We start from the raw sequence: 26,088 nt of genomic DNA, 5'->3' as shown, positions 1-26,088 counted from the left end.
TGCTGTGTACAATTCGTATTCTGAAGTTTCTCCTGAACGGAGCGTTTCACACCAAACAGCTCTAAATGACTTTGTTTGCATCTCAACCATTTATTATGTAGAATTTTTGGAAAATCGGTGGAGCTCGCCTTTCATTGGCAATCGATTTCGTTCAGCTACTACACACTATTCTACCCTGATGTTTTTTACATGTGAAAAATACTATACATGTCCCAACCAAGCATGCAGTCATTTCAAACCATTTAGTCCTCAGAGCTTCATATCGGTTGCCAGGATGAAGAGTGGTTTCAAAAGGCAATTCAATCTCCTGCTTGAGAGCAATGTGGTCAAGCTGTAGTGCTAAATTGAAATGGATGGATATGAACTTTGGCTAAATCTATAATTGGTTAGATGATTTAATTCTGCTTTACTTTATAAGTGTTATTAAAACTCTGGAAATTAAGCTGGATGAACTTATACTTGGGCTCTGACTGTAGGAAGTAGCTTATTAAAGATTTTAAGGAGATCACGTTAAATAGAAATCAGAACTGTTCAGGAGATGAAACCTCATTTAAACAGAGCTAAAACAACTAGCAACACTGTCCGAAAAAAAAGGTACTGTGATGGAGGTTTTTTTTAATTCATCAAGGTACAAACAAATGTAAATGTGCTCAAAGGTACAACAGTGGTTAAGGTCCAATGTGCACCTTAAATAGGTTTTTCCATGAGAAAAGTACATATCTGTACATTTTCATAACCGGTTTTAAAACAGAACATTAAAATAAAAAGCCTGGAGTCACGGCAGACTGTGTGGAGTCAATGCAATTCAACAATACAACTGCAATGGAATTTGGTAAGGCACTGAAGACGTACCGTTGAGGTACCACTCCAGTGATAGTTTAGTACCGTTTTTTCCTGACAGTGAAGAGAACTTTAGACCCCTCCTTAGCACTGCCATATGCCTACCGAAATGATGAAATATTCTCCTTTTCAGAAAAAAAAAAAAGATTTGAAGTGTCCTACAGAGCATTCAGTTGCAGCCGCAAGCAGTCATTGCACTCTTTCTGTGAAAACGTACGGAAAACACCGGAGGCAGAGTACAAATAAGGTGTGTTTATTTAAAAAAAAAAAAATGAACACTTTCAATTTATATCCCACACATTACCCAAAAGACAACCAAGTCATGAAAAAAGCAGTACTACAAAACATGTTGAATAAAAAAAAAAAATAACAATAAAAGAACTTAGGTTCATATTACAAGCACTTCTTAAGATATGTACAAGCATTGTTGATTTTCTTTTTTATAGGCAAACGGCAAACGGCTAAGGACTGCTAAAACAAACAAGTGCATGTGCAAAAATACTCTTTTCATCCACAAGCTCGGCTTCTCCCTCTAGCAACAAGTTTTGTGCCAAATATGAAAGAGTGCTATTCTACCACACCGACTGACTGACTGTGCCTTGGGGTTTAACTTTAGCCAAAATTTAGAGCGCACACCAAAGCTTGTGGAATTCAAGAAAAAAAATGTTCTCTCAATATTATGATGAGACTTAGAGAAAGACTCTCATGAGGGCCTGATTTACTAAAGCGACTGACAACTTAAATTCAGGTTCTACAATCAGTGATCATGAGAAATTGCACTCTAGGTTACAGCCTGACTGATACATCAGTTGGCCGATGCTGACAATGTGGTTTTATCAGTAAACATATTGGAGGTAAACAGACTTTTTTTTGGCAGGATTCAAACTCACAATCTTTTAAGGATAGAGTGAAACCTTATACAATGACAGGGTCCCTATGGAGAAAATGGATCAAAAGTAAGAGGTAAATGACAGTGACAACCAAAACAACAAAAAAATCTGGGTTCTGCAATCAGTGCTACGATATTTGTATTGAGACCTCTGCTGTTAGACTTTAATAAATCTGACAATTCCGAACCGAATCAAATTGAGCATGTCACAGTTGGCAACTGGCAGTTATATCAGTCAGTAACACACTGATTAAAACCCAAAATGTAAATATAAAATGTTGGCCGACATTGTTTTGTTTTTGTTTGTTTTTTTAGCTCCCTAAATTTGGTATCAGCCACAAAATGTTCATTGTTCAGGTGCTACTCTTGATCTAGCTTTGCAGTTGCTGAGAATTTCTGCTGCATTAGTAAACCAGGCCTTTGGGTTGGAGTAGAAAACACAACAATTTCGGCTGTACAAATTAGTCATTTCTGATCAGTGTGCTTGGAATTCCACGGTTTTGTTTGATAAAGACAACAAAACGGTCACGTCACACAAAACACAGACTACAATTACTGATCCAAGGCCAGACATTAGCCAGGCATCATAACAGACTGAGAACAGCACACAGAGAGAGAAACACACACTGTCCACATTCAGACCACAAGTAGGCGGCGAGACGGCACAAAACGAGACAGTGTTGTCGTTGGAATGAAATGCGTCTCCGTCTCCGTAAAATGCTTTTGCATTGAAATAGGTAACAGTGGAGGGAAATGGCCATGCATGACAATTCCTAGTACATCAGCAACACTGAACGATGGCCTCCATCTGATAGAAAATGTAACAGCTGACACGTTTTGGCAGTGACACTTTACGTCCTCTCAGTTCCCTTTGTGGTGAGAAACAACCTGACAGCATCAGATATTTCATATATTAAAAAAAAAAACGACATTGAACAACCTCAGCTAATGAGCTTTAGAAACAGGTCAATATGGCTGTATTGGATCTTTTTAAACATTTGTGTGTTTATGTATTCACTTTGACACATTAGGATAGCTCTCCATAAAAGGTGCATACTGTTAAAAGGATTTTGCACAAAGAATCTGTTTGCAGCCTGAAAAATCAGCACAAGCTATGATCACATTATGGCTGCACAATATAGATGGAATTTCCTATTGCGATTATATTGCTTTGTATTGCAAGCAACTTACAACATACATTAGTATGTTACTTACAACATGCATTAGTAAATCATTGATATAACATGGTTAAAGGGGAATTCCACCAGTTTTTGGAAAAAAAAGCATAATTCAATCTGTTCAATGTAAATAAAGTCATTCAGAATGCTTTGATGTAAAGTGCTCCATCCTAAATAAAGTTATCTAGTCAGAATTGTTCACAGTGGGAACCAGACATCTAAAGCATTCATAATGCATCCAAAAGCTCACAGAAAGGTATTACATGAACAGGTTACAAATATGTTGGCTGATGCCTGAGACCTTGTTTTGCATTAGTTTTCTAAAAATCACTGACAGAAAGGTACACAAAAGCTATGTGTTTGAGTTTTAGACCCCTGGTTCCTACCACTACCACTGTGAAGAAATCGGAGCTGGTAAGTTTCTTTACAATACATTTCACATTAAACCACTCTGAATGACTTTATTGATTTAATGATGTAGACATTCTGAAAAATCTGCTGAATTCATCTTTAAAAGATAGGCCTAAAATGTTTTTTTTGACCAAAATGAATTAAGTGCTGCATCATGTGAATGCAATGATTTATTCACCTCCTACAGAAACTCCTCTGGAGCGTCTGTTCTTGGTCAGAATATTAGTCGTAGAAGGCCAGCATCACAATAACAATTAACAAATGATCTACTACACACCCAGACTTCGCATTTGTTGTGGTCCTTTTGTTACAAACACAATGTACCTCTATGGCAGTCTTTTCTGTGACGGTCAAGGTCAAATTCAGCCTAAAGGGTCCATAACAGGGACCCAGACAAAACAGAATTATTGATGGCCTTGTCTGACCAAAGATCTAGCAAAGATCCCATTGAGACTTGGTAGGTGGAGCCTGAAGGAACGTCTAATAAAATTCAGACCAGAGCCAGTAGCAGCAATGGTGTTACACTGCCAAACTAATGAAATGCTGACAAGTGAAAGCATTTTAAATCGAGCTGAGATGTTTATCATTTCTTCTCTTTATGAGGTCACTGTAAGAATTATCTGAGATTACCATTTTTGCTCGTTTTAAACATGTCATAAACAGACATTTAACCAGAGAAAGATGAAAATCAGTGAAAAGCAATGAGTAATTATACAGAAAAGCATTCATTTGGTGTTTTGCGACTGACTCATGGGGTATTTTGTCCCAGACGAGAATTCTCAATCATCCTGTAGATGTTTGGGATCTTTTGCCAGTCTGTATTTGGCATATTATTATGTCAGTGGGAGGTGGAAACAGGTGCTGTGCAATGAATCATTTAGTAGCATGTCTGCAAACTGGCAAGATGCTTGGCTTTTGTGCAAAACCCACTTAAACACACAAAAAAGGAAAATGTGAGAATGTGAAGGCAATATTTAAAAAAAAAAAAACCACTATTGCTTACTAACCACTCCAGAAAACAATGTATTAAACGCAAATGTTGTAATTGACCCTTTTATACTGTAGCATAAAATCTGTGGTAATACTTTTGCCACACACAATATACCCTGGTTTGGATGCTTAGTATCCATTTCCAAAGCTTTCAGTAGTTAGAATGCGATGCAGACACAAAAACACTATTGAGCACATCATTATTGTGTCATATCTGCTGTAGGTTCTGCTGCCTAAATGGTAGAAGTTATATTCTTTGCTTTCAAATTCACCCCTCCAAGAGGTCAGTGAGCCAGCAAAGACGTCTCATATAATCTTCTGTGGAGACAGGGTCAGCAATTTGTTAAAAAAATTTACACCACAAAAACTGGTCAGCGACAACTGAAATTACCACACATGCGCACACAAACCGACACACGACAAACCAACGCTCATCACTCTTACAGTGGCACGACATTATTTCATAGATATTGTTGTTTTCTTTTTGTTTTTTTATATAACCACAGTTCATACACTAAAATCTTGGTCACCTTAACACCGACAAATATACCTCACACACGTCCTAGACAAAATAGAATGTCACTTTAGTAGAAGCTGCCTCTTACTACGACAACGATGTAGCAGCTTAAGCAGGTAAAGGGAGGAGCTCTGAAGTTCTGACTGAAGATCAGCACCAACTCTTAGCTCTTCCTGTTAAAGTCTCTGATTAGGAATAGTAACCTGATCCCAGATCTGCTCTTAAAACAGCATGCCACACAGTTTAATATGTGATTCCTGACCGGAAATGAGGATTCTTAGCCAAAAATCACGCAGAACCAGTGACAGGCTAAAGGCTGTTTGAAGTTAATTAGTGTAAACGTCCTCATTATGCAGAGAACTAAAAACTGAAAAACTGTAAAACCTATAATTGTTTTTTTCCCCCCCGAGGTAAAATTTTCCAAACAAACATGACTAGGGCTGGGTATTGTTAAATATTCAATACTGATACCGATACCAATACCTTTATTTCAATATCGATTTATGAACGATACCTTTTTGATACCTTCTTTTAAAATTACAAACCAAAAGTGAGTTAGGCTTAAACCAGACATGAGTGTGAGGTGTCAGAAATGGGTATATGACCACAAATGACTGCAAACTACTCAAGAAGCACTGGAGTTAACATTGTATACAGAATGTAATTTCCAAAATCAGCAGTATAGATTTTGAAACAAGCAAGTCTTTTGAAACAAGCATGAGCGAACTATTCTATACTCTGTAGTACTGAAGTAATTTGATTATCACCATAAGATAATGAATCTCAATATCCAGCTCTATTCATGACTATTCAATTTTTCCTAGTTTTGGACATTTTAATCCATTTTTGCACCCCTACTTCCCCATTAACTGTTAAGGGCAAATTTGCTTAATTTATAAATTATTAAGCCATATAAACCATGATTGCCAGGCAGTAGCCATTACTGCCTGTACCCACCATACTAACGAAATGGAGGGCGAGACGTTTCTTTCATCTACAAGTTCAAAGATTTTGAAATTCAATTTCAAACTCTGATAAGACACATGTTCAAATATAACCCTCTAATATACATTTTAGTGGTAATGTTATTTGGTGGGCAAAACATGAAGCAGTAGGCCTGTCACAATTATTACATAATCGGCTGATAATTATTTAAGCTGATCGCAGATCACAGTTTCCACAGTTGTTAGCTTTCACCATCATGTATTTACATCCCATCAAAACTGATGGGTTGAGGCAAATTCATGCAAATGAATGAAAGCAAAACTATAAGTCACCTCACAGGTCTTACATAAACAACTACTGATGCAATAGCATCTTTGAGGGCAGTGGTGAGTAATGTTTGTTTGTTTGTTTGTTCAATTCAAGCTGTTTCTGTCATCATTTGAGGCCGTCAGCATCATTTCACAGAATGCAAAATGGCATATTTGTATTTGGCTTGAACTTTGATAAATGCAACGAACAATAAAAATTGTATTTATAATTGTATTAAATCACAAAAATGTATGTGCCAACTGATCAGCAGCTAAGACTCCATGATTGTGACAGGCCTAGATGGGGTTTAAATGGTCAACTGAATTAAAATTGTGGCTCCCGCGTAAACTAGTCGCTAATAATTGTTAACTCTGTGCTAGCTCTTATGTTGATTACTGGGGATCTGAATTTCTTTGAGGTGTTCAAGATGAAGAATCACATGTTAAACTATGAATTTTGTGTGGAATATTAATTTAAAGGGATAGTTCACACTAACAATGACAGCTTGCTAACTGCCAATGACTGCTTTCATTCACTGTATGGATTAACTATCCCTTTAAGTGCCGTTTCCTTTAAAGAGAAAATCTTGAACAATATTGTGCTTTGGAAGAAAATGTGTAGAGGTGAGAGCTAATGTAAGTGCATAGCTTTCAGCAACCAACAGGGATCCAGCCCAGAGCTCTTTGCTTAAAGGAACTGGTTCACTGAAAAATCAGATTTGCAGTTTTCCTCTTACTCCAGATGTAATGGCTCAGCTAAGGTGTTTGGTGTCTGGGCACTGCTGCTTAGTTTTGCACTGGAGCTGGAACAGTAATGTAAAAGAAAGTCTGGGTAACATAGCTACATTATCCTTGCAGCTTCAGAGCAAAAACATTTTGCCAACTGAAATATGGGAAAAAAGGAAAACTGTAAATTAGATTTTTTTTTCTTTGAACCAATCCTTCATAAACAGCCCAAATTTGCTGATTCTTGTCAAAAAAAAAATAGCGATGGCTAATAGAACAATGATTTACATGTTTTTTTGTTGTGAATATTATGGGACTTTACCCTACATATGACGGACTTCATTGACCTCAGCCCTTGAGTTGATAAGAAACCATTTTCCCTTATGATTTCCCATCTACAGGACAACTGAAGTGTGTGGAATGCTGGTCAGATTATAACCATGCTCTTTGTGACTTTGTTACTGCTTGACAGTGCGATGGGTTTACATTCGGATTGGCCAGTGTGATCTTTGGAGATATGGTTTATGAAGAAAAAAATAAAACCTTTAATTGAGCTACATATTTATTTTAAAAGGGCACTTTTCCGAAGTACTCATATAAGAACTAAATAACTGAAAGCTCCTATAAGCCACAACAGCTTATGTACAAAACAATGGAAAACTCACAAAAGTATTCCATGGACACAGCAACCACTTCACTGATAACTGAGTAAACCCCAGCGTCATCAAGCTTCTACAGACTGAACTGAACTGAAAAAGGCATAGCTTCAGGTGGCTAACTGTAGCTGCACGGCTTAACACATGCACAAGTACATAAGTTGCATAATAACACTAATTTACTAGTGGGTTGTGGGTGTTGTAGTTTAAGACATGCAGATCAGAGCTTAACAGCATTTGTTGGTTCTGTTACAGCTCTGACGGTGAGGCCAATCATGTTAGCTTTGCATCAATGAGGTCAAAGGTCATGTTAAAGGTCATTTTTTTGGATTTCTGCTTCATCATGCTGTCAGACAGGAATATGATTGTTGTTGGTAGACTGAAGGTGTCTGCCGTTTTGTGCTTGTCCCTCACAATTTGGTGCTCTGGGACCTTTTCAATAAATAAAAGTGACTAGCGCCTTAAAAAAAGTACATTTCAGCCATCAACACGACCCCTGCGACGCCACCTACCCCCAGCAGAAAGAAATGAACATTTAGGGCAGGTTCCCTCCTCACAGCTCTGCTACAATTGGCCAGCTTTCTGTTCAGATTGGCAGGAATTGTGTGCAATAGGGCCAAGGCTGCAGGGTGAAGGGGCGGGGTTAGAGGGCTAGTGGGTGGCCCTAGGAGGGCGGTTTGTTGTATCCGAACAGTCCGACTGGGAGGTACTTTACGTGTGTTGGCCACTGAGCTGCAAGCTGGAAGAACTTTACGTCGTTCCATTCCACACCATCAATCGACACTGAGAAAAGAGAGAAAGAAAAAAGGGGAAAAAAAAAGAGTTAAATATTATTGAGAGATAACTGACTAGGAAAAAGAAAGAAAAATAACTAAGAATTGGTGAAAGAAAAAATTAATAAGAGCAGAAAGAATGAAAGAATGAATGAGCGAACGAAAGAAGGAAATAATGAATGAGCGAATGAAAGAAGGAAAGAAAGAATAAACAAGTGAAAGAGAAAGAAAGGGCGAATGAAAGAAGGAAAGAATGAAAGAAAGAAAGATCCTCTGGGACACTGAGTGGGTAGATTCATGGAGATGTTTTTCTTCAAGATTAGGTTTCCAGCAGACTGGGCTGCTTATCCTATCCAGCAGAACTAATTTCAGATCCATTGTGCACTGATGATATTACTGTGTTGTTGTAGGGACGCATGATTGATCATACATCATCGCAATATTGTATGTATTTTGGCAATGAACACATCATTCTGGACTGTGATGATGGAACAGATGAAATTCCTTTTTATTATTTTTTTTTATTAAAATCACGATGATGTAGTGTTATCAGCAATGTCTGATATCAGAACAGTGTATCATGAGTGATTTAACCACTCTATAAAGCCACTTATGTTACAGTGTACAAACGTGCTTGCAATTGTGATATTAACTATCAATTCTTAATTATTTTTCTTTAATACTTTGCATGAATGGTCTGCGAATGGTGCTCTTGTAATTTGTCATCAGTGTCTGTACTTGTTGCACAGTAAGTCAGAAATACACTAATTCTAATGCATCACTTCTCATTATGTTATTTATACAACAACTGTATCTGAGCTCTGTTCTGCATTACCTTTGAGGATGGTCTGTTGCTGCTTGGCTGAACAGATAAGTCTGCTGATGCCCTCGATCACCTGACTCTTAGAATCCACCTCCTTCTCTTTGGGCTTTTTCCCCAGAAAGATGGTGGGAACTGCACAAAAAGCAGAACAGAAGAGAGGACTGAGCCGCTACTGTAAAATGGATGCTGTAAGGTGCTTTCAATTAAAAGATCCAATCTAAAATCACTGCATCTGACTGTCCTGCAGCAACTTTGAGATTTTTAGATTAAGCTCCTTTACACATCCATAAAGCATATTATTCTAATGTAACTACATGGAAATATTTTTCTGTCTTAAATTTCTCTTACCTTTCTTGTTCTTCTCTTTGGTGACCACAGTCATGGACATGGTGTTGACAGGAGCATGTGGCTCATTAGCACCTCCTCCTGGCAGTCGGCTGACCTGCAGGGACCTGAAGGTGCTCTTCAGCGTGTTTTTACAGCCCGTATCTCTCCGCTCACCTTCGCGCCGCTTTTCAGCCAGCGATGCCAGCCAGTAATCAACCTGTAGGCCGATGGCGTCCACACCATGAGACATGCTGGGGCTCCTGAGAAGTAGAGAGAAAGCAGACGGGTTAAACAGCAGGATTCTATCAGACAGGATAGATTTAAACTGGAACCAGAATCAGTTCAAAAGAAGCCTGGCCACTTTTTCCTCTGATTACACCAAATGATAACCTCATGCGCACACGAGTCCTCATCAAATGGCAGAAATTGGAGTAGAACAGCTTAAAATGTTAATTAAATATTTGCCTATATCCCTTAAGGAAAGTAGAATGTATTACATTAAAAAACAAAACTTCCCAGTATTATTCAGATTTCTACAGCAAACCTGTTTTGTGACTACTCAACCGCTGCTGGTTGGTTGGTGACGTAATAAGTGCATTGGTAGCGCTCTACTCATTAATGTAAATACGTCAATGTTAAAAGGTTCTATAACTGGAATTACTGTTCAAATACTTCCTGCTGTTGTGTGTTGACAAACACAGATAATATTGCATGTATCATCTATTATTTGGCACAAAAGCTACACAGGAATCCAGGTCTCCAACACCTGACTGACCTTGCAGACACTAATGAGTGGAACTTCTCCTCACTAGAAATTCACTACTAGAGTTGAGAGGCCACTATAGCTAACAAGTAATGGAAGCTTACATACACCAATTAGATCAGTGACTGGGAAAAAGGTTTTTTTAACAAACTATAAAAGTTTAACAAACAATTGCAAATCATTCTGCAAATCCTGGCCAAAAGTTGCTGGATTTTATTGAACACTCACCCTTGTACTGCTAAAACTGCACCCATAGAAGGAGAAGAAGGGGGCGTTGCTGTTTCTTTAAGACTGGCAGGAGAACTGTGAGAGGGCGGAGATGTCGAGGGGACGGCCAAATTCACAGCCACACCGTCTTCACCATCACCTAACAGAAACAAGAGAACATTACAGCTATGTTTTAAATTTACATATCATCACTGTTCTTCTTTTCTCCGAAACAGTAACTTTACAGGAGAAGGCAAAATGTTTTCGTTTTTATGTAAATTAATGTAAATTGATTTTATTCAAAATAATTTGGGACCATTTCTATTGGCCCATGCATCATGAAATGTTCACACAATGTAAAGGGCAGCTTCTCTAATCAAATTATGCATAAAAATAAAAACTGAAAAAGAAATGTATACACTTTTATTTTTATTTGGATAGCAATAATATGATTACCAGTTTACCTCTATGGTTTTACATATTGTTGCAGTCCAAAAAAACCTTTGTGTACATCTTTTTTTTTTCTACATAATTTGACCCAAAGCTGCCCTTCGTATAAAAATGTCATGATGAATGGACCAACAGAAATGCTTCGTGGAATCAAGTCTTCTTACATTAACTTACACTAAAACTTACATTAAAACTTCACATAAAATTTGAAATCTCTCTCTACAAAATGTTCCTTAACTGTAAGTTACAATTCAGTGTTTTACTTTAAGTATATCTAGTAGTATACCTATATTTATAATTAATCAATGTTACATTTATAACTCATTAACGGAAATGCAAAAAAAAGCAATAATGGTCACACTAACCTGTAGACAACTGGCCCGGCTCAATGAGCCCCACTTTGACCACCTGCAAAACAGTTCAAAGTTATTTATACTTTCTATAGGCCTATTTGGGCGAGCTTAGTTTTACATGAGGAGATGAGGTAACTTAATTGTTATTGGTGTTTCTCAGTGATTTAAGTCCTGTCCAAACGCTTTTTAAATGCTTTTTCCTGTCCAGTACTTTTTACTGACTACATGCTTTGGCTTCACTAATGATTCTGCTGCCTTTTAGGTTCCTTAAACTGAGCCATAAAAATTTCCTCAGGTTACATTAATCCCATGCAAATTGACATGTTGGTCAAAAATGCTAACATATGTTGTGAACACTTATGTTCTCTCCAGCTAAAATCAAGGCACATAACATTACAGTCATGTCTCATAAGTACAACTCAGAATGTGTAAAAATAATTTCAGAAAAGAATGACAGAAAAATGTTATGTGGTGAAGTTGACCGTTTGATGTGAATTCCCAAACAAATGACAATGCGAATGAAACACCTTGTCCATTTAAGACAGGTAACGGCTAGGGTAAACATTTTTAGCTTGTTCCTGAAGTAAAGGCAGCACGCGTGAGCCAAGCAAATGTCATTTATATAGGTATTTTTCCTATCCTCTGTGTACTGGTCATAAACATTACAGACATCCTGTGGTAAAACTGGCATTACTGCACCTCCCCCATGGAAAACTAATCCCATCTAAATAGGGCTTAAGTCAGTGATTGTCTAATTATGTCATGTCATAATGTGTTTAACAGTCACTCACGCCAATAAAAGGGATAAACTTCTGATAGGAATCTTCATCCCGCCTGCCAGAGAGAGGTGAGAAGGAAGTAAACATATATAAAACAACCATCATAAAACTGCATTGACAAACTAAGAGTAACAGATAATGAGATAATTCTGTAGAGTCAAAGTTTCTACACAATTACAACTCATCTGCTAACAAATAAAATACAGATCATCCATAATACCATAATAGTCTGTAATAGTATTAAGTTATATGATAGTTTATATTTAAAGTTTGGAGCACTGGGTGATGGCAGATTGTGCTAAAACTAAGCTAAGGAGGTATAAGTGTTAACCCACAACATTGTTTAAGGTGTCTAATTGTGTATTTTTTTATAGATATCCTAATATACACTACATCCAAAAGTAGCCAAGTACTCCTTCTAATTAACAAACTGAGCAACACAGGCATTCGATTACACACACAGCTTGTATAATCTCCATAGAAAAGCACTGTCAGTAGAACGAAGCATTCTGGAGCAGCTGCACATGAGGCTAAGGCCACCATACCCAATTCCAAGTGTCAGCTAGAGGGATATAAAGCACCTCAACATTGACCTGTATGGCAGAAGAACTGTGTTCTCTGGGGTAATAGATCCCATGATGATTTTAAGTGGAATTTAAGATCTAGAACTAATTATTCAATATCAGTACCTAAAGTCACCAATGCTCTTATGACTGAATGCTACTACATCCTCACAGCAATGTTTCAATGTTCTAGTATAAATACTTCCCAGAAAAGTAGAGGCCATTATGCAGCAAAGAGGGACAAACTCCCTATTACTACCCTTGCATTTGGGGGAAAAAAGAGGTTAATTGAGCAGGTGTCTACAAACTTTTGAACATATACTGTCTTGCACAGTTTTATTTTTTTCTCTGTCTCCAGCTCTGTTTCTATCTGTAGACCCAGTTGTTTAAAGCCTTAAGAAAGACAGGTGTTGGTCCACTCACGTCCTGTGTTTACAGGTCAGCATGGCTTCAGCTATGGGCAGCTGGTGGGTTAGTGTGGCTTCGCTGATGTACTGAGCTATTCGCCCAGCTACGTCCAATACATCTATAGAGAGAAAAAGGGGAAGAGCGAGAGAGAGCGAGAGAGAGCGAGAGAGAGCGAGAGAGAGCGAGAGAGAGAGAATCAGAATATCGTTCAGAATTGTTCATAGTGGTGCTGATAGGAACCAGATGTCTGAAACCTTTGATGCCTCTAAAACCAAAGTTATAACATCAAATGCTTTTGAACAAGCTGCCTAATACCATGGCCATTGTTCTCTGACAGCTTTACAATAAGATTTAGCCTACAACGTATTTCTAAAAAGAGTAAAGAGATACATGCAGGGAGCTGTAATGCAAAATAGTCCCCTAAGAAATCACTATAGGCATTACATATTTAAAAAAAAAAAAAAAAAAAAAAAATCACCAGACACATGTAGGTTCACTGGTGGTTTTAGACAGTAAATAAAATGGTTGTATATTGTCTCCAGTGTTTCTCTACAATAAACCATTTCGCATCCTACCCACTGAATTATGCAGAAATAAAAAAATCTTTAAAAATTAGTGGAATTTCACTTTAAGTAGGCTAGTCTTAGAAAGTCGATTCTAAAAATAGGCTTCTTGAATTAAATATTTCTGTGAAGTATGACAGACTTTTTGCAACAGCTTCTAATTCCTGCTGAAAACAGACTATTTTTAAATCCATGTAAGAGAACAGGGTTGCAGCAGCTGCTGTGCTCTACATGCACTGCATACGTTTCTGTTTTTTCTGGGTTCTCCCCATGCGATTTGTCAGCGAGAAGCACGTGAACTTCCACTGTTTAATTCAAGAGCTTTTGTTCAGACGGAACTATATAGGCTCACAATATAAAGTTGCTTTTGCCAGACTGATCGTCTCTAAGCAGCTGCCTCTTGTAATCTGTAACTCGAAACCAATTCAGCGTAACTTGCTTTGGTGCTAGTCGTGTTCTAATCACTTGCTATTCTGCTATCTGGAATGAAAATGCATTGGGGCAGAATGTTTAAGTGCGGAGGACACAAGCTGTTAAGGTTTCTCAGATAACCAAAAACTGAGCATGTTTAACAGGGGAAGAGATGAGGAGCGATTCAAATGAACAAAAGTAAACGCTCAAGTTATCCAACGTACTAAAAAAAAAAAAATCAGACATCGTACAATACTTGACAGATCTCTCTCATTCCACTTGTACAGTGACAAACATTTATGTACTGATTTTATGATGTACAGTTTGTGCCTGTGTGCTCATTTCCGAATGTGTAGGTTCATAAGAGTTTGTAAAATCAGTGCGAGTTTGGGTGGGCGTGTACCTGATTGTGGAGGTTCGGAGCGGCTGAACAGCTCCCTCCACGGTCCATCCAGGAAAGCAGAACTGTAGCGGTTGTCAAGGGCACCCAGGTGCTTAGCAACAGGATGGGAACCTGGACAGAGAGGGAAAAACATGTTCAAAAATAGATTAACTAAATAGACAGAAGCTGGGTGGCCTATCTAAAATAGTTCAACTAAAATTTGCTATTTCCTCCACAAAGATTCCATCACAATGACTTGACATTTCATTAAAGTAATAGCTTGAAAAAAGATATAATTTATACCTTCTCGCCCCAAATGTTGTTGATCAGTAAGACATATTTGGTATCTGGAGTTTGCAGAACTTGAGCTATGAGGCTGGTGTAGCTAACAAGTAATGAAAGCTTTTATCCAACTAATTAGCACTGTGTAACCTGCAGGCTTAATGCATTGCGTTGTTCAATAATGTCAAACAGACCTGCTAATGTTGTTTGTTACACTGTTTGACATGCTGCTATCTATAAAAGGAGAAACATGCATAGGTAATAACAGTTTAAGGAGCTACTCTAAAGCCAGAATTGCAATACATTGTCTGCTTACCCAGTGGAACTACAAGGAAGCGCATGTGGTTGAGCCAGTCAGACGTTTTATTCGCAAGCTGACTGACAAAGAACTGCAGGATTGCACCGAGATAACTCTGAGCTCCGACCACTGCCACCTTAACCGGCCGCGGCATGGACGAGTTACAGTTACAGCTAGAGAGAGAGAGAGACAGATGGACAGTCAGATAGACAGACAAAGAGAGAAACAAAGAGAGGGAGAAAGAGAGAGAGACCGACAGATAGAAAGAGATGGGAGAGAGAGAGAAAGAGAAAGTGTTGATTTAAAAAATGAGAAACTGTATAAAAGGTGAAGAACGATGAGTTTGAGACGGGGACTCACAACTTCTGTATGCGAGTAAGAACAGCTGAGAGCACAGCCTGAATCTCTGCTGCTGAACATGTACACACAACCGGGTGCTTCTGGACCTGCAACTGCTCTGCTACATACTGTGCACACACAGAGAGAGAAAGAGAGAAAGAGAGAGAAAGAGAGAGAGAGAGAGAGAGAGAGAGAGAGAGAGAGAGAGAGAGAGAGAGAGAGAGATTGTTGGGGTTTTTTTTGTTTGTTTGTTTGGTTTTGTGTGTTTTGTCATATGTATAATGTATAAGTACCTATATTTAAATATAATATGTCCCATATTAGTTATATATAATTATCTCTATAATACATACCCTATATGTATGGACACAAACACACAATGTATTTATTTGCTGTCACAAAAAACATTTCCAAAATTTTCAAAATGGCATATTACCTGGTGTTACAATTTCGATAGATATGGTCAAAAATGATGTACAATAAAATCTTTCTACATTAACTTTCTTAACGTGAAACGTAAGAATGTTTCTTCCTTCTCCTGTAAGGTAATGAGTTTTTGAGGTGATGCAAGGTTTTGTTCCAACAGCAGCAATATGTAAATATATCTATATGTAATAATAACTTTCCATATGTATTACTGTATGTAAGTACCTATATGTAATAATAACATGCACCTGTGTGTGATAGGTGTTTTTTTAAACCTAACCTAATCCGAACCTTAACCTTAGTAACCAAAAATAAAGATGGTAACAGAAATGGAAGAAAAATAAAACATCTATACTTGCTGCCATAACTTTCTTTGGTTTTCCTATAAAATTAGAGCCTTTGTGTCCTCACAACACGAAAAAACACACACCCCTTTACACACATACAAAACGCTACACTGAAGCTCTAGGGATTAAGTAAACACACCAGCTTGGCACTGCAGCCTCTATAATTAGAGTATTAAAGTGCATTTAGTATAATCACCACACATTCACGTACCTGGCCTTGCCAGTCTGTGCCATTAACAAGGATGACGCTCTCGGGTAGTGCAGCATCAGACAACAAAATCTGGTTCAATTGATCATACACAGCTTTCCTGAGCACCTACACACACACACACACACACGATGAGGTTCAATTCAGATGACTCAGCCAAACATTAATAATTCAAGCTGAATCTGTGGATCAAGATGAAACAGTGCATTAACATTCCTTATTTAGCTGCTCTCCCACTCCTCCTCCACTGACACAGAGAGAACAGATAAAGCAAGGAAAGAAAAAGAGAAATGGAAGGCAAAATATGACATTTTGTAGGAGAAAATCAGGAGTATGAAGGCAGCTCTAGTGCTCTTGATGTCTGTTTGTGTACACTCTCTACTGTTCGTTATTATGGAATCAATGTTTTTAGAAATAAAATGGATTCTGTAGCAGATAAGTATATAAACTGATTGAAATTTGTTATTCAAAGTCAGTGTAACAGGCTTCAAATTATCCACAGACACTATTTATTAACTGAATAACTGATAGACAGACAGACAGAGAGTAGGATGGGCCGAGAACAAACACAGAGCCAGAACAAACAGTTCTTGGGCCACTATCAGTTGAAATTACTGACTTGAGGGAAAAGTATAATGTGATCCAATCCTGTAACAAAACTATCCTGAAACAGCAGTCACTCACACCAGGAGATGTGATGAAGTTAGCTGTGTAGTTCTTCCTGTGATGACAGATGCTTATCTTAAGTGAAGCGCTTCAATTAAAACTGGCTCATTTTAAAGCTAAAGTTTCAGTCTAAGAAAATGTGGTATTGAGCCATCCCTAAAACTCCAAAACTAAAATATTGAAAAAAAAATACAATTCAAAATTAGCACTGTAATAAATAAAAATAACAAAGATTAATAATATGACAAATGATGAGCCCAATGTGTACGTGTGAAGGGTTACCTGTGTACTGTGTCCAAGCTCAGGTGACCGCTCGCTGTCTGAGCTGTTGGTTCTTTCACTCAACGGTTTAGAGAGCTGCCGCTCCTTCATTGGAGTACTGCGCTTCTGTCGGGGAGTGTGCGCCCCATCCAACCTAAAACACATGCACATGTTTCGCAGACATTTGTATCATCAGGATCTGAAGTGATAATGACAGTTTAAAGATATTTAATGTCTGTGACTGCTTCACTGTTCTGACCTGGGAGAGGGCATGGATTGACCTTCACTCTTGCTGCTCTTTAGAGGTGTACGAGGTTTCTCAGCCACAGACACAGTGATGGCAGGGGCGACATCCGGAAACAGCTCCTGATCATTGATCTCCTAAACATACACACACATACATACTTATCTTAATTACTACAGATGATTCGTATTAGAACTGTCACAACTATTACATGAATCACCTGATGGTAATTATTTAAGCTGATGGCAATCATTTTCCACAATTTTTAGCTTCCTCAATCATATGTTCTCATCCATTAGGTGGAGGGCTGCAGTGAGTAATGTTTGAGTGTATGCAGTGTCTGTCATCAGTTAGAAGCCAATAAGTAATAACAGCTAGGAAGCTGAACACCTAAATCAGCCAATCATATGCATTAGGTTTGTACTTTAAGAATTACAATAAAAAAATACAAACATTAAATTGCAATTATATGGCAGATATGGCCAAATTACTAATTTACATATGAGTTATGAGAGTTCACCAACACGTGTGTGTGTGTGTGTGTGTGAGAGCAGCACATAATAGGAAGAAATAGACAATCATGAAATATTGCATCATTTTACGCTTTACCTAACTCTATTAAAACATTACCACTCTAAAATATTGGCAAACTTACTCATAGAATCATTTTTTTCTTATCTTTAGCCTCCTATTTTTCTCATTTCAGAATCAAAATGAAGACACAAAACTGCTAAACATGAAATTATTAGCCTTGACACAGTTCTACACCTTCTCTGTGTTCTCCCAAGCAGCTTAATGAGGAACCACCTGAAATGCTGCATGTTTCCTTATAAAGAGAGCTTTGTGGTGTTATATTTTGCCATTTCCCCCCCATCTTTAACGTCTGGGTGTTTGGTGTAGGCCAATGTCTCACCAGTGTGTCTGTTTCAGTTTGAGCCTCCTCCAGGTTACGACTGCGGGAATGCTTCATTTTATCAGAAGGCGGCTGCTCCCCCTGCTGGAGAATCACGGGGCACTGCAGTCAACACTCAGTCCACAGGCACATTTCACCATTTCAAACCCTTCTTCACATAAAGATTACCAGCAAATCTGACCACTATTAACATTCTTTTGCCAGATGCCGAATAGGGATGGATATAACTGGATATACGATTATAATCATGGTGGAAATGAATTGCCCACTGCCGCATTCCCTCAGCAAAGCACGTGCTGGAGTAACACAGCTGCAACGTGTAATGTGTGCCAAAGATGTTACAAAGAAGAAGCCAGGCCACTGGTTGGAAAATGAATGGGAAAGCTTATAATACTCCAGTCAATAAAATGAGCCAATCAGCTTGCTGGTAAAGTTGCAAGCAGGAAAAAGCTTCCCCTTGATGTAGAGATATGCACAGTAATCCAAACACACTGAAAAATGTAATGTTAAAATAATTATGCGATTTTGGTCAGATTTGACCAGTAATTTTAAATATTCTTTCGAAATGAATATAAGGTTTCTAACCTTTCAAAGAGAAGTGTGTTTGGCAGCACATTGATTCGTGAAAAGCATGGAGGGAGTTGCTTTTGCTTTTATTTGTTGTTAATTTTTTTTTTTGGGTGCTATAAAAATGCAAGAGGTTTGCATGCAATGATGTATGTAGGGAAACCTAACTACTGAATGGAGAAGGTAGGGACTAAAGTACAGAGAACTTTTTTGAATTACAAGAGGTTCAATAAATTCAAGTTTATCAACATAATACATGTTGTGAAACGATTTTAATACGTATCAGTACCTTCTTTAAACATTTTCAGTATACGGTAACATTGCATTCTAAATACCAAAACCTGGTAATTTTTGTCTCTACTATCATGACAGAAAATGATCATACTCTGCAACTGCTAACATAGAAACAGACATTACTAGCCACTGGCCTGTTCAGTACTGGATACTGGCAGAGTTTGGGCTAAAGTATATTAAAACGATGTCCGACACATCAATCTGGGATGTTAGCAGATTGACCATGAAGGGCTTTGTTTTTCTGGCACAGCATTGAACTGATTTACACTGCCGGTGGGAGTCAGTGGGAGTGTAACCTCCACTCTCTCATGCCAACTGCTGCACGGCTGAACAAACTTTAAATAATATTAGCAATAATTCCATTCAAATCAATGAGAAACTGTAACATCTTTTTATTAGATTCACTACCAGGCTAGACTACGTTATCATGGCTAGTTTGAAGATAATCAACACTAGCCAATTTTGAAACAACAACAATGGATTTGCTATCAAGCTAGCATAGTCTTGTCTCACATGAGAAAAAAAAACTACATTCAATGTACCTTAATACAAAATGAATATCATTTCATTCAAGTATCTTGTGAAGATGTGTGGCCATAGTGGTCAAGGGACGTTTCAAGGACAGCAAAACATGTCCCAAACTAATTTTAACATGTCATGCAAAACACCTCTGGAAAACATCTGAGTGGGAAGAAATTCATTCCATAACTTTCAACTGGAAATTAAATAAATGAAAGGGTGGTCTCTGACTTTTGCACAGTACGGCAATACAGATCCACCCAGATGTAAAAAATATTTTAGGCTTGTGCTCTGTGTGCAACATTAAGTTTTGATACTTCACTGATTAGAAAACGCACAGATATGCGCTCTTCTCTGGTGCGGTGGCGTTCAAACTGACTCACCATTACAGCATATCCATCTCCCTTGAAAGGACAGCACATAAACAGCTTTTGACTAAACAACAGGATGTTAAAACAAAACCGAGCTCTTTATAGTTCATATGGAGTGGCTTTGACAGAAGTACCGGTGTGGTGGCAACATGACTGTCGTCATTACACAGCGCACTCTAAACGCAGTTCACAACAGTTGCTATGTAAGCACACGTGTGGGTGGAGCACGGATGGTTAAACTCTGCACTTAAACTGAAATCTTTAGTGTTCAGGATTAATTTATATATAAGAGAAACCATTGTAAATGGCCCAGCACTTACACTGCCTATGTGCTTTATTCACAGAGTGGCTGTGCTTTCGTATCTCCTCAAATCCTCCCACCTTCAACTGCCATCCCCCTCCCTCACCTTCTTTATCCCTTTATCGCCACCTCATTCTTCCATCCTCCATCCTTTATTTATATTTCACTAATCCTTCCATTCTTCACCTTCTCCAAACTCAATCACTCTCTCTCTCTCTCTCTCTCTCATACAGATATATAAGAGGCTGGCTCTCTCACTCACAGGGCTGAAAGGATCTCTGGTCAGGCTTCCTTTGCTGTTCAGGCTACCGATCTCAGTCTGAGAGCTGGACTGAGACATTCCCTCAAAGAATGGCCTGTACACAAACAAAATAAAACATTAAAACCTCACCAATTAAAAATAAAGTGATCTAGAAAGCTACAGATAAACTATATCATACAAAACAACACTAAGAAGGCTACACTGAAACACTGTAGTGCATTTTTGTATCTCCAAAAATCTATTAGTTAAGTGACCCTTATTAGTCCCACAACAGGGAAATTTCACCTCCACATTTAACCCATCCATGCAGTGAAACACCACATACACACTAGTGAACACACACACGCGCACACACACACACACACACACACACACACACACACACACACACACACACACACACACACACACACACACACACACACACACACACACACACACACAGAGATCACACGTGCCTGGAGCAGTGGGCAGCCTTACCCGCTCCTTATCCCAAGGAGCTGTTGGGGTTAGGTGCTTTGCACAATGGCACTTCAGTCACTGTGGGATCAAACCGGTGACCTTCATGTCACAGGGCTGGTTCCCTAACCTTCAGCCCATGACTGGCTCCATAAGGTTAAAAAATTTAGCACCAAGAAAATGTCAAGAAGTTGCCAAAATCTTTAAAAAATATTACACTGTAAAGTTCCCACCAAAATTATATACTAAAAAATATAAACTAGAAACCCATATGTCTTTGAACTCAAGTTTATACTTATTTTTCCCCAAATAAATAAACATTATGATATTAAAACATTGATATTTTTCCTGAGGTCACACCACCTGACTTGGTAAACAAAAGCAGTCTAACTATGACTCAAAATTACCTATTTTTTCAATATTTGTGAAAGAGTTACTGAAGTTGGCATTGCACCATAAGGTCACTTCTTTATGGTGCAATACAATGTCCAATCTTTCTTAAAAGCAAGTCAGTACAAAAGTCATTTGATATCAGTTGTGCTGTGTAACATTTGAGGAAATGAGCTTTTGTGCATCAAATGCTTTGAAAGCTGCCCTATTTGGTTGACTGTGATTATTTTAAAAGTTTTGTCTGAGGTTTGCTTCATTAGTTTTGCATTGGAGGCTAAAGTACCTAACACATAATGAACGCTTATACCCCACCATTTAGCATCATGTAATCTTTTAAATGGACCCAAAAGTATGGACACAATTCTTGCTTCAAGGTAGCAGCTACTACTACTGTTTTAAGCTATGCAACATATAATTTCAAAGACAGTATGGGATACGGTGTCAACCCACAAACCACAATAAGTAGGTTTACTTGACAATGTGAGGCATATTGAGGCCTGTGTGATGATTTAGACATGTAAACTACATGATACTAATTGGTATGCATTACATCCCGTTACTAGATATCGCCATAGCTCCAGTGCAAAACTAAAGAAACAAATTTTAGGCACCAAATATGTCTTGTCTGATCATATCATTTGGATTAAAGTTAAAAAGTATGTACATTTTTTACCAAATTATTTCTTTAAAAGCCTTAAAACTGCTCTACACGCAAACACAGCTGCAGCCCCAGACAAGGCTGACTGCAAAAGAGACAGCTTTTGTTTAAAGAGTTTGAGATGACTTGGCCGTGTGCTCGGGATTAGAGACTGCTGGATAGTGTTGTGTTTACATGCCACTGAGATGTTCTGTTTAGAACTGCATCTAGAGACTAAAATTAACCAGAGTGGGTTTGTTTAGACTGGACTTCTTTCAGGCTGATTATACTGATTTAAACAGACTGAGTTATTCACTGATTATAGTGATTTTGCTAATGATGGTGTGCTAGAGGTTACTGTGCCAAGGACATTATGCTCATCCTCACCACCAGAGGGCAGACTATACACTGGGATTGTAAGTCGGTACGACTGCATATGTATGTATAAATGTATGAATGTATGTGGACTTATATGTACTGTAGGTTTTGTATGCAAACATATCAAAGCCATAATCGTTTAACCTTCATAAATGTCTCAATTATGTATATAACATGTCAGTTATACCAACACAAACATGAAATGTTTTGTCATATCTAGTTTAACCCAAAAAAGGTTTTTCAAAATATCCCACTCACATTTAATGTGACCTTTTCATTAAAGGTCTAAATTTAGCCGGCCATTCTACTGTAATGTCATATGCTGTTCATGAAATGAAGCGCAGTGCTTGTGATGTACAGCGTGTTATAGATTATTTTGTAGGTGATGGGTAATTGTAAATATCAACATCAAAGCATTTACATAAAGTTTAACTGCAACTGGTTGGATAAGTGCCTAACAGGTCGCTAAGAACATTTCAGTTCATTTCAGTAGAAAACTAATAGCGATGAGTGTTTTGCAGGAGCAAAAGCCTTAAATGTTGGTAGTTACACATGTGAAAAGTAAATATTTCATTTTTTAAGGTGGAGAGGGAGGTGAAATAACATACATGGAGCTAGAGATGTGACACTATTTCCGGTCAGGGAGGACAGTGAAAAGCTGATGCCCCCTGGTTTTAATGGTTTATTGTGGGAACTAACAGGAGACAAAATCTCTAGTGCACTGGAGTGATTTTGGCAATGGGACTACCTAGAGAATGAGCAATTCTCTGGGCAATATTCTATCTACTGTATCAGAGAAGACTCACTCCTTCTTAATTTGCTAAAATCTACAGAAGAGTTTGTTTTTGTGACACTGCTATGCATTTGGTACAGCAGGTTTCTTACTGCAATGGCTAAAGTGCACTAAACTATACTCAAAGGTGTTCACTGATCAGTCAAATTTGGCAGGAACACAAACTGTCTGTTTCACTTTTGTCTCATTCCAGCCCAAAAAAAAACAAAAAACAAAAAAACTTTTTAACTTCTTCTAACACTGATGCATGAACCTCAGGTAAGACAAACACCTTTACCAGTCTTACCGCTACTTACTCTAGAGGTCTATTAAATCCTGACATTTATACCATTCAATTTTTTAAATACTTTTATTTTGGTGAAAGAAATATTCTTTCACAAATAAGACATCCATCTAGTAAATGGCATTCATTGGAGCCTTGAATAAGTTCACATTTGAATGCACTATGTATGCAATATGTATTGTACATATTTATTTTTACAATGCTGTGGGTGCTTCCAAACATCTGTCCTGTAGTGTATGCATGGAAATATGGGTGCATGTATGTACATATTTATCTGCATGTTTGTGAAGTGTAGATGTACCGGAGTTTAGGCTTTGGTGTGCTGAGGATACTGTCGGTCTCTTCCATTTCTGGACCGCTGTCACTGGGGTTATACATCTCCAGACTGTCATACAGCTCATCCAAATCCTCCTCCACTTCCTGAATCTGCTCCCGAGACACATGCTCCAAACCGAACCCTACCTACACACACACACACACACACACACACACACACACACACACACACACACACACACACACACACACACACACACACACACACACACACACACACACACACACACACAGCACAAATAACACAGAGGAAATCTATGACCTTCACTGTTCACTATCAGACTAAGCCTTTATCAGTGTCACAGAGAGCACAAAGATAATGTGAAGGGGGAAGGAGAAGGGGTGGGATGAAGAAGGTGAAGGAGGGGGAGAGGGGATGGGAGGGAGGGAAGAAGAGGGGTGATGGTATGTTTTCATTTACCTCTTAATATTTATTAAACAAACAGAATTCCTACTGTAATTTCTTTTGTGTTTGTCTTACCAGGGGTACAAATTTGTTCTGACAAGTAGGGACCAACATCAGGAGGCGACAGCCAACAATGACAAACTGATGCTTTGAATTTACTTCATTCAAAGGTGACACATTATGTTTACTTGTTTCAATCATTTGTTTGATGCTAGAAAATTGCTTCCATATAAATAAAATATGTAACTAAATGTCTAAGTGAAAATAATACATCCTTTACAGGGAACAAAACGTAAATATTGCACTATTTTAACATATAAAATGAAAACATAAAATCATACAGCTTTAAAGCTTTGAGATGCATTATATATATGAATGGTAGTACATATAGATCTTATTATTTTTATTATTATTATTATTATTATTGATAGATTTATTAAAGTTAGCATGAAAAAATAGCAAAAATGAGTAAAAGGAAAAAGCACACAGAAGAGGATCTTGCAGAGCCACTGCACTCAGTGCAAAAATAAAGTTTTTTTGCGCAATGTTATTAAAAAAAACACTTAGTTCCCTAAAGCATCTTTCTGTGGATGGTTCTTCTTTGGATTTATAAAGAAACAGTACAGAACCTTGCATTACATGAAGGTTCCTTAAATCTTTAAAAGGCTGGTCACACTCATAATTGAGTTCTTTTTTTATTTTTACTTTTCCTGCTGTAACACACCTCATTACAAACCCACCAGAAAATAACTGAGCACAACTAAGGAGGTGTTTGCGCAGGGACGACACTTGAAAACATTGACGTGGTGAGGGCTGTGGCTCTGCAGGGCTTTAGCTGATCAACACTGATACAGCAGGATAGAATGACCACGAAGAGGAAAAGCAGCTACCTCATCCGAAACTTTAAACCTCCTCAGCAGAGCCACAAACTTCTGCTTGATGTTGGGTTGCTGTGGAAAGAAAGCGCATTTAGATAAAATTATAGATAAAAATCATCAGAGACTTCAGACACAACTGTTTGCTCATTTTAGACTTGTTAGAAGTGGTTTCTCACACTGTAAACCATACTGCTAAAATAAAAATAAAAATGAAAAAAAAGGAGAGATAGAAATAGTAGTCTTCATAGGCCTGTAGGGGTGGAAGACAAGAACTTCATATTGTGGTATTTTCTACTATTCAGATAATAACAATGAAATTCTCATTAACTACAACTACTACTACTACTACAACTACTACTACTACAACTACTACTACTACTACCACCATCATTAAAGCCCTTCAAAGTTATTCACGCAGACAGCGTTCATTTATAAAACACTGCAAGACAGTTTGTGGCTACCTTTCTCCTCTTTATTGTGCAAATGCTGACATGCACTCTTAGCAACTTCCTCAGTTCCCTTTATTTGGACCAGTTCTCATCTTTCTCTTCCACAACTCCTCTTCCTGTTTGTTTTTACATCCCTGCTCATCCTCAATTCCATTTAGCATTTTGAATTCAAACTTATTTAGCTGGTTGATTATTTAGGTGGTGAATAGTTTGGCTCTGCTGAATCTAGTAAAAGCAACTCATGATTCCCTGGATTTGACAAGCCACTACGTGCTTCCTCATCTTGTTTACCAGTTAATCTCATATCTGCTTCACCCACAGAGTGCAACAAAAGAGTGAAAAAGAAACAATCGCAAAATAATCTGTACCAACATGGCATTTGGACCCTGTTGCTTTTACACAGGGTCTTGCTTCTGGCTGGCTATATAAAAGGCTACAGCGATTATCCCCACCTTGTTGTGATTCACTCTGAAAATACAGCGATGGCCCCTAAAACTACTTTAAATCGGCTGCCAGAGG

At 38.0% G+C, this 26,088-nt stretch overlaps 1 protein-coding gene across 2 annotated transcripts in view; it reads right to left on the bottom strand.

Annotated features, from left to right (window-relative positions):
- Nucleotides 1–1,077: 1,077 nt before the first annotated feature.
- LOC108440271 (phosphofurin acidic cluster sorting protein 1-like) overlaps nucleotides 1,078–26,088 on the bottom strand; it is a 75,557-nt gene continuing 50,546 nt past the window's right edge. Inside the window, exons 8-24 of one of the 2 annotated variants that reach the window (XM_017719062.2) lie at nucleotides 25,133–25,192; nucleotides 23,802–23,962; nucleotides 20,561–20,654; nucleotides 18,247–18,327; nucleotides 17,349–17,470; nucleotides 17,111–17,243; nucleotides 16,166–16,270; nucleotides 15,203–15,309; nucleotides 14,861–15,015; nucleotides 14,284–14,394; nucleotides 12,922–13,024; nucleotides 11,948–11,990; nucleotides 11,169–11,211; nucleotides 10,375–10,513; nucleotides 9,405–9,643; nucleotides 9,069–9,188; nucleotides 1,078–8,243 (exon numbers count right to left, since the gene is read on the bottom strand). In XM_017719062.2, coding sequence (XP_017574551.1) covers nucleotides 8,125–8,243; nucleotides 9,069–9,188; nucleotides 9,405–9,643; nucleotides 10,375–10,513; nucleotides 11,169–11,211; nucleotides 11,948–11,990; nucleotides 12,922–13,024; nucleotides 14,284–14,394; nucleotides 14,861–15,015; nucleotides 15,203–15,309; nucleotides 16,166–16,270; nucleotides 17,111–17,243; nucleotides 17,349–17,470; nucleotides 18,247–18,327; nucleotides 20,561–20,654; nucleotides 23,802–23,962; nucleotides 25,133–25,192 — 1,935 coding nt within the window. In that variant the 3' untranslated portion in view covers nucleotides 1,078–8,124. Of the gene's footprint in view, nucleotides 8,244–9,068; nucleotides 9,189–9,404; nucleotides 9,644–10,374; nucleotides 10,514–11,168; nucleotides 11,212–11,947; nucleotides 11,991–12,921; nucleotides 13,025–14,283; nucleotides 14,395–14,860; nucleotides 15,016–15,202; nucleotides 15,310–16,165; nucleotides 16,271–17,110; nucleotides 17,244–17,348; nucleotides 17,471–18,246; nucleotides 18,331–20,560; nucleotides 20,655–23,801; nucleotides 23,963–25,132; nucleotides 25,193–26,088 lie in introns of both variants that reach the window. The other variant, XM_017719061.2, reaches the window with a different exon arrangement.

The sequence above is a fragment of the Pygocentrus nattereri genome, chromosome 2 (genome assembly GCF_015220715.1).
Source record: "Pygocentrus nattereri isolate fPygNat1 chromosome 2, fPygNat1.pri, whole genome shotgun sequence".
NCBI lineage: Eukaryota > Metazoa > Chordata > Actinopteri > Characiformes > Serrasalmidae > Pygocentrus > Pygocentrus nattereri.
Note: the sequence above shows the minus strand (reverse complement) of the source record. Positions and strands in the feature narration are given on the sequence as shown.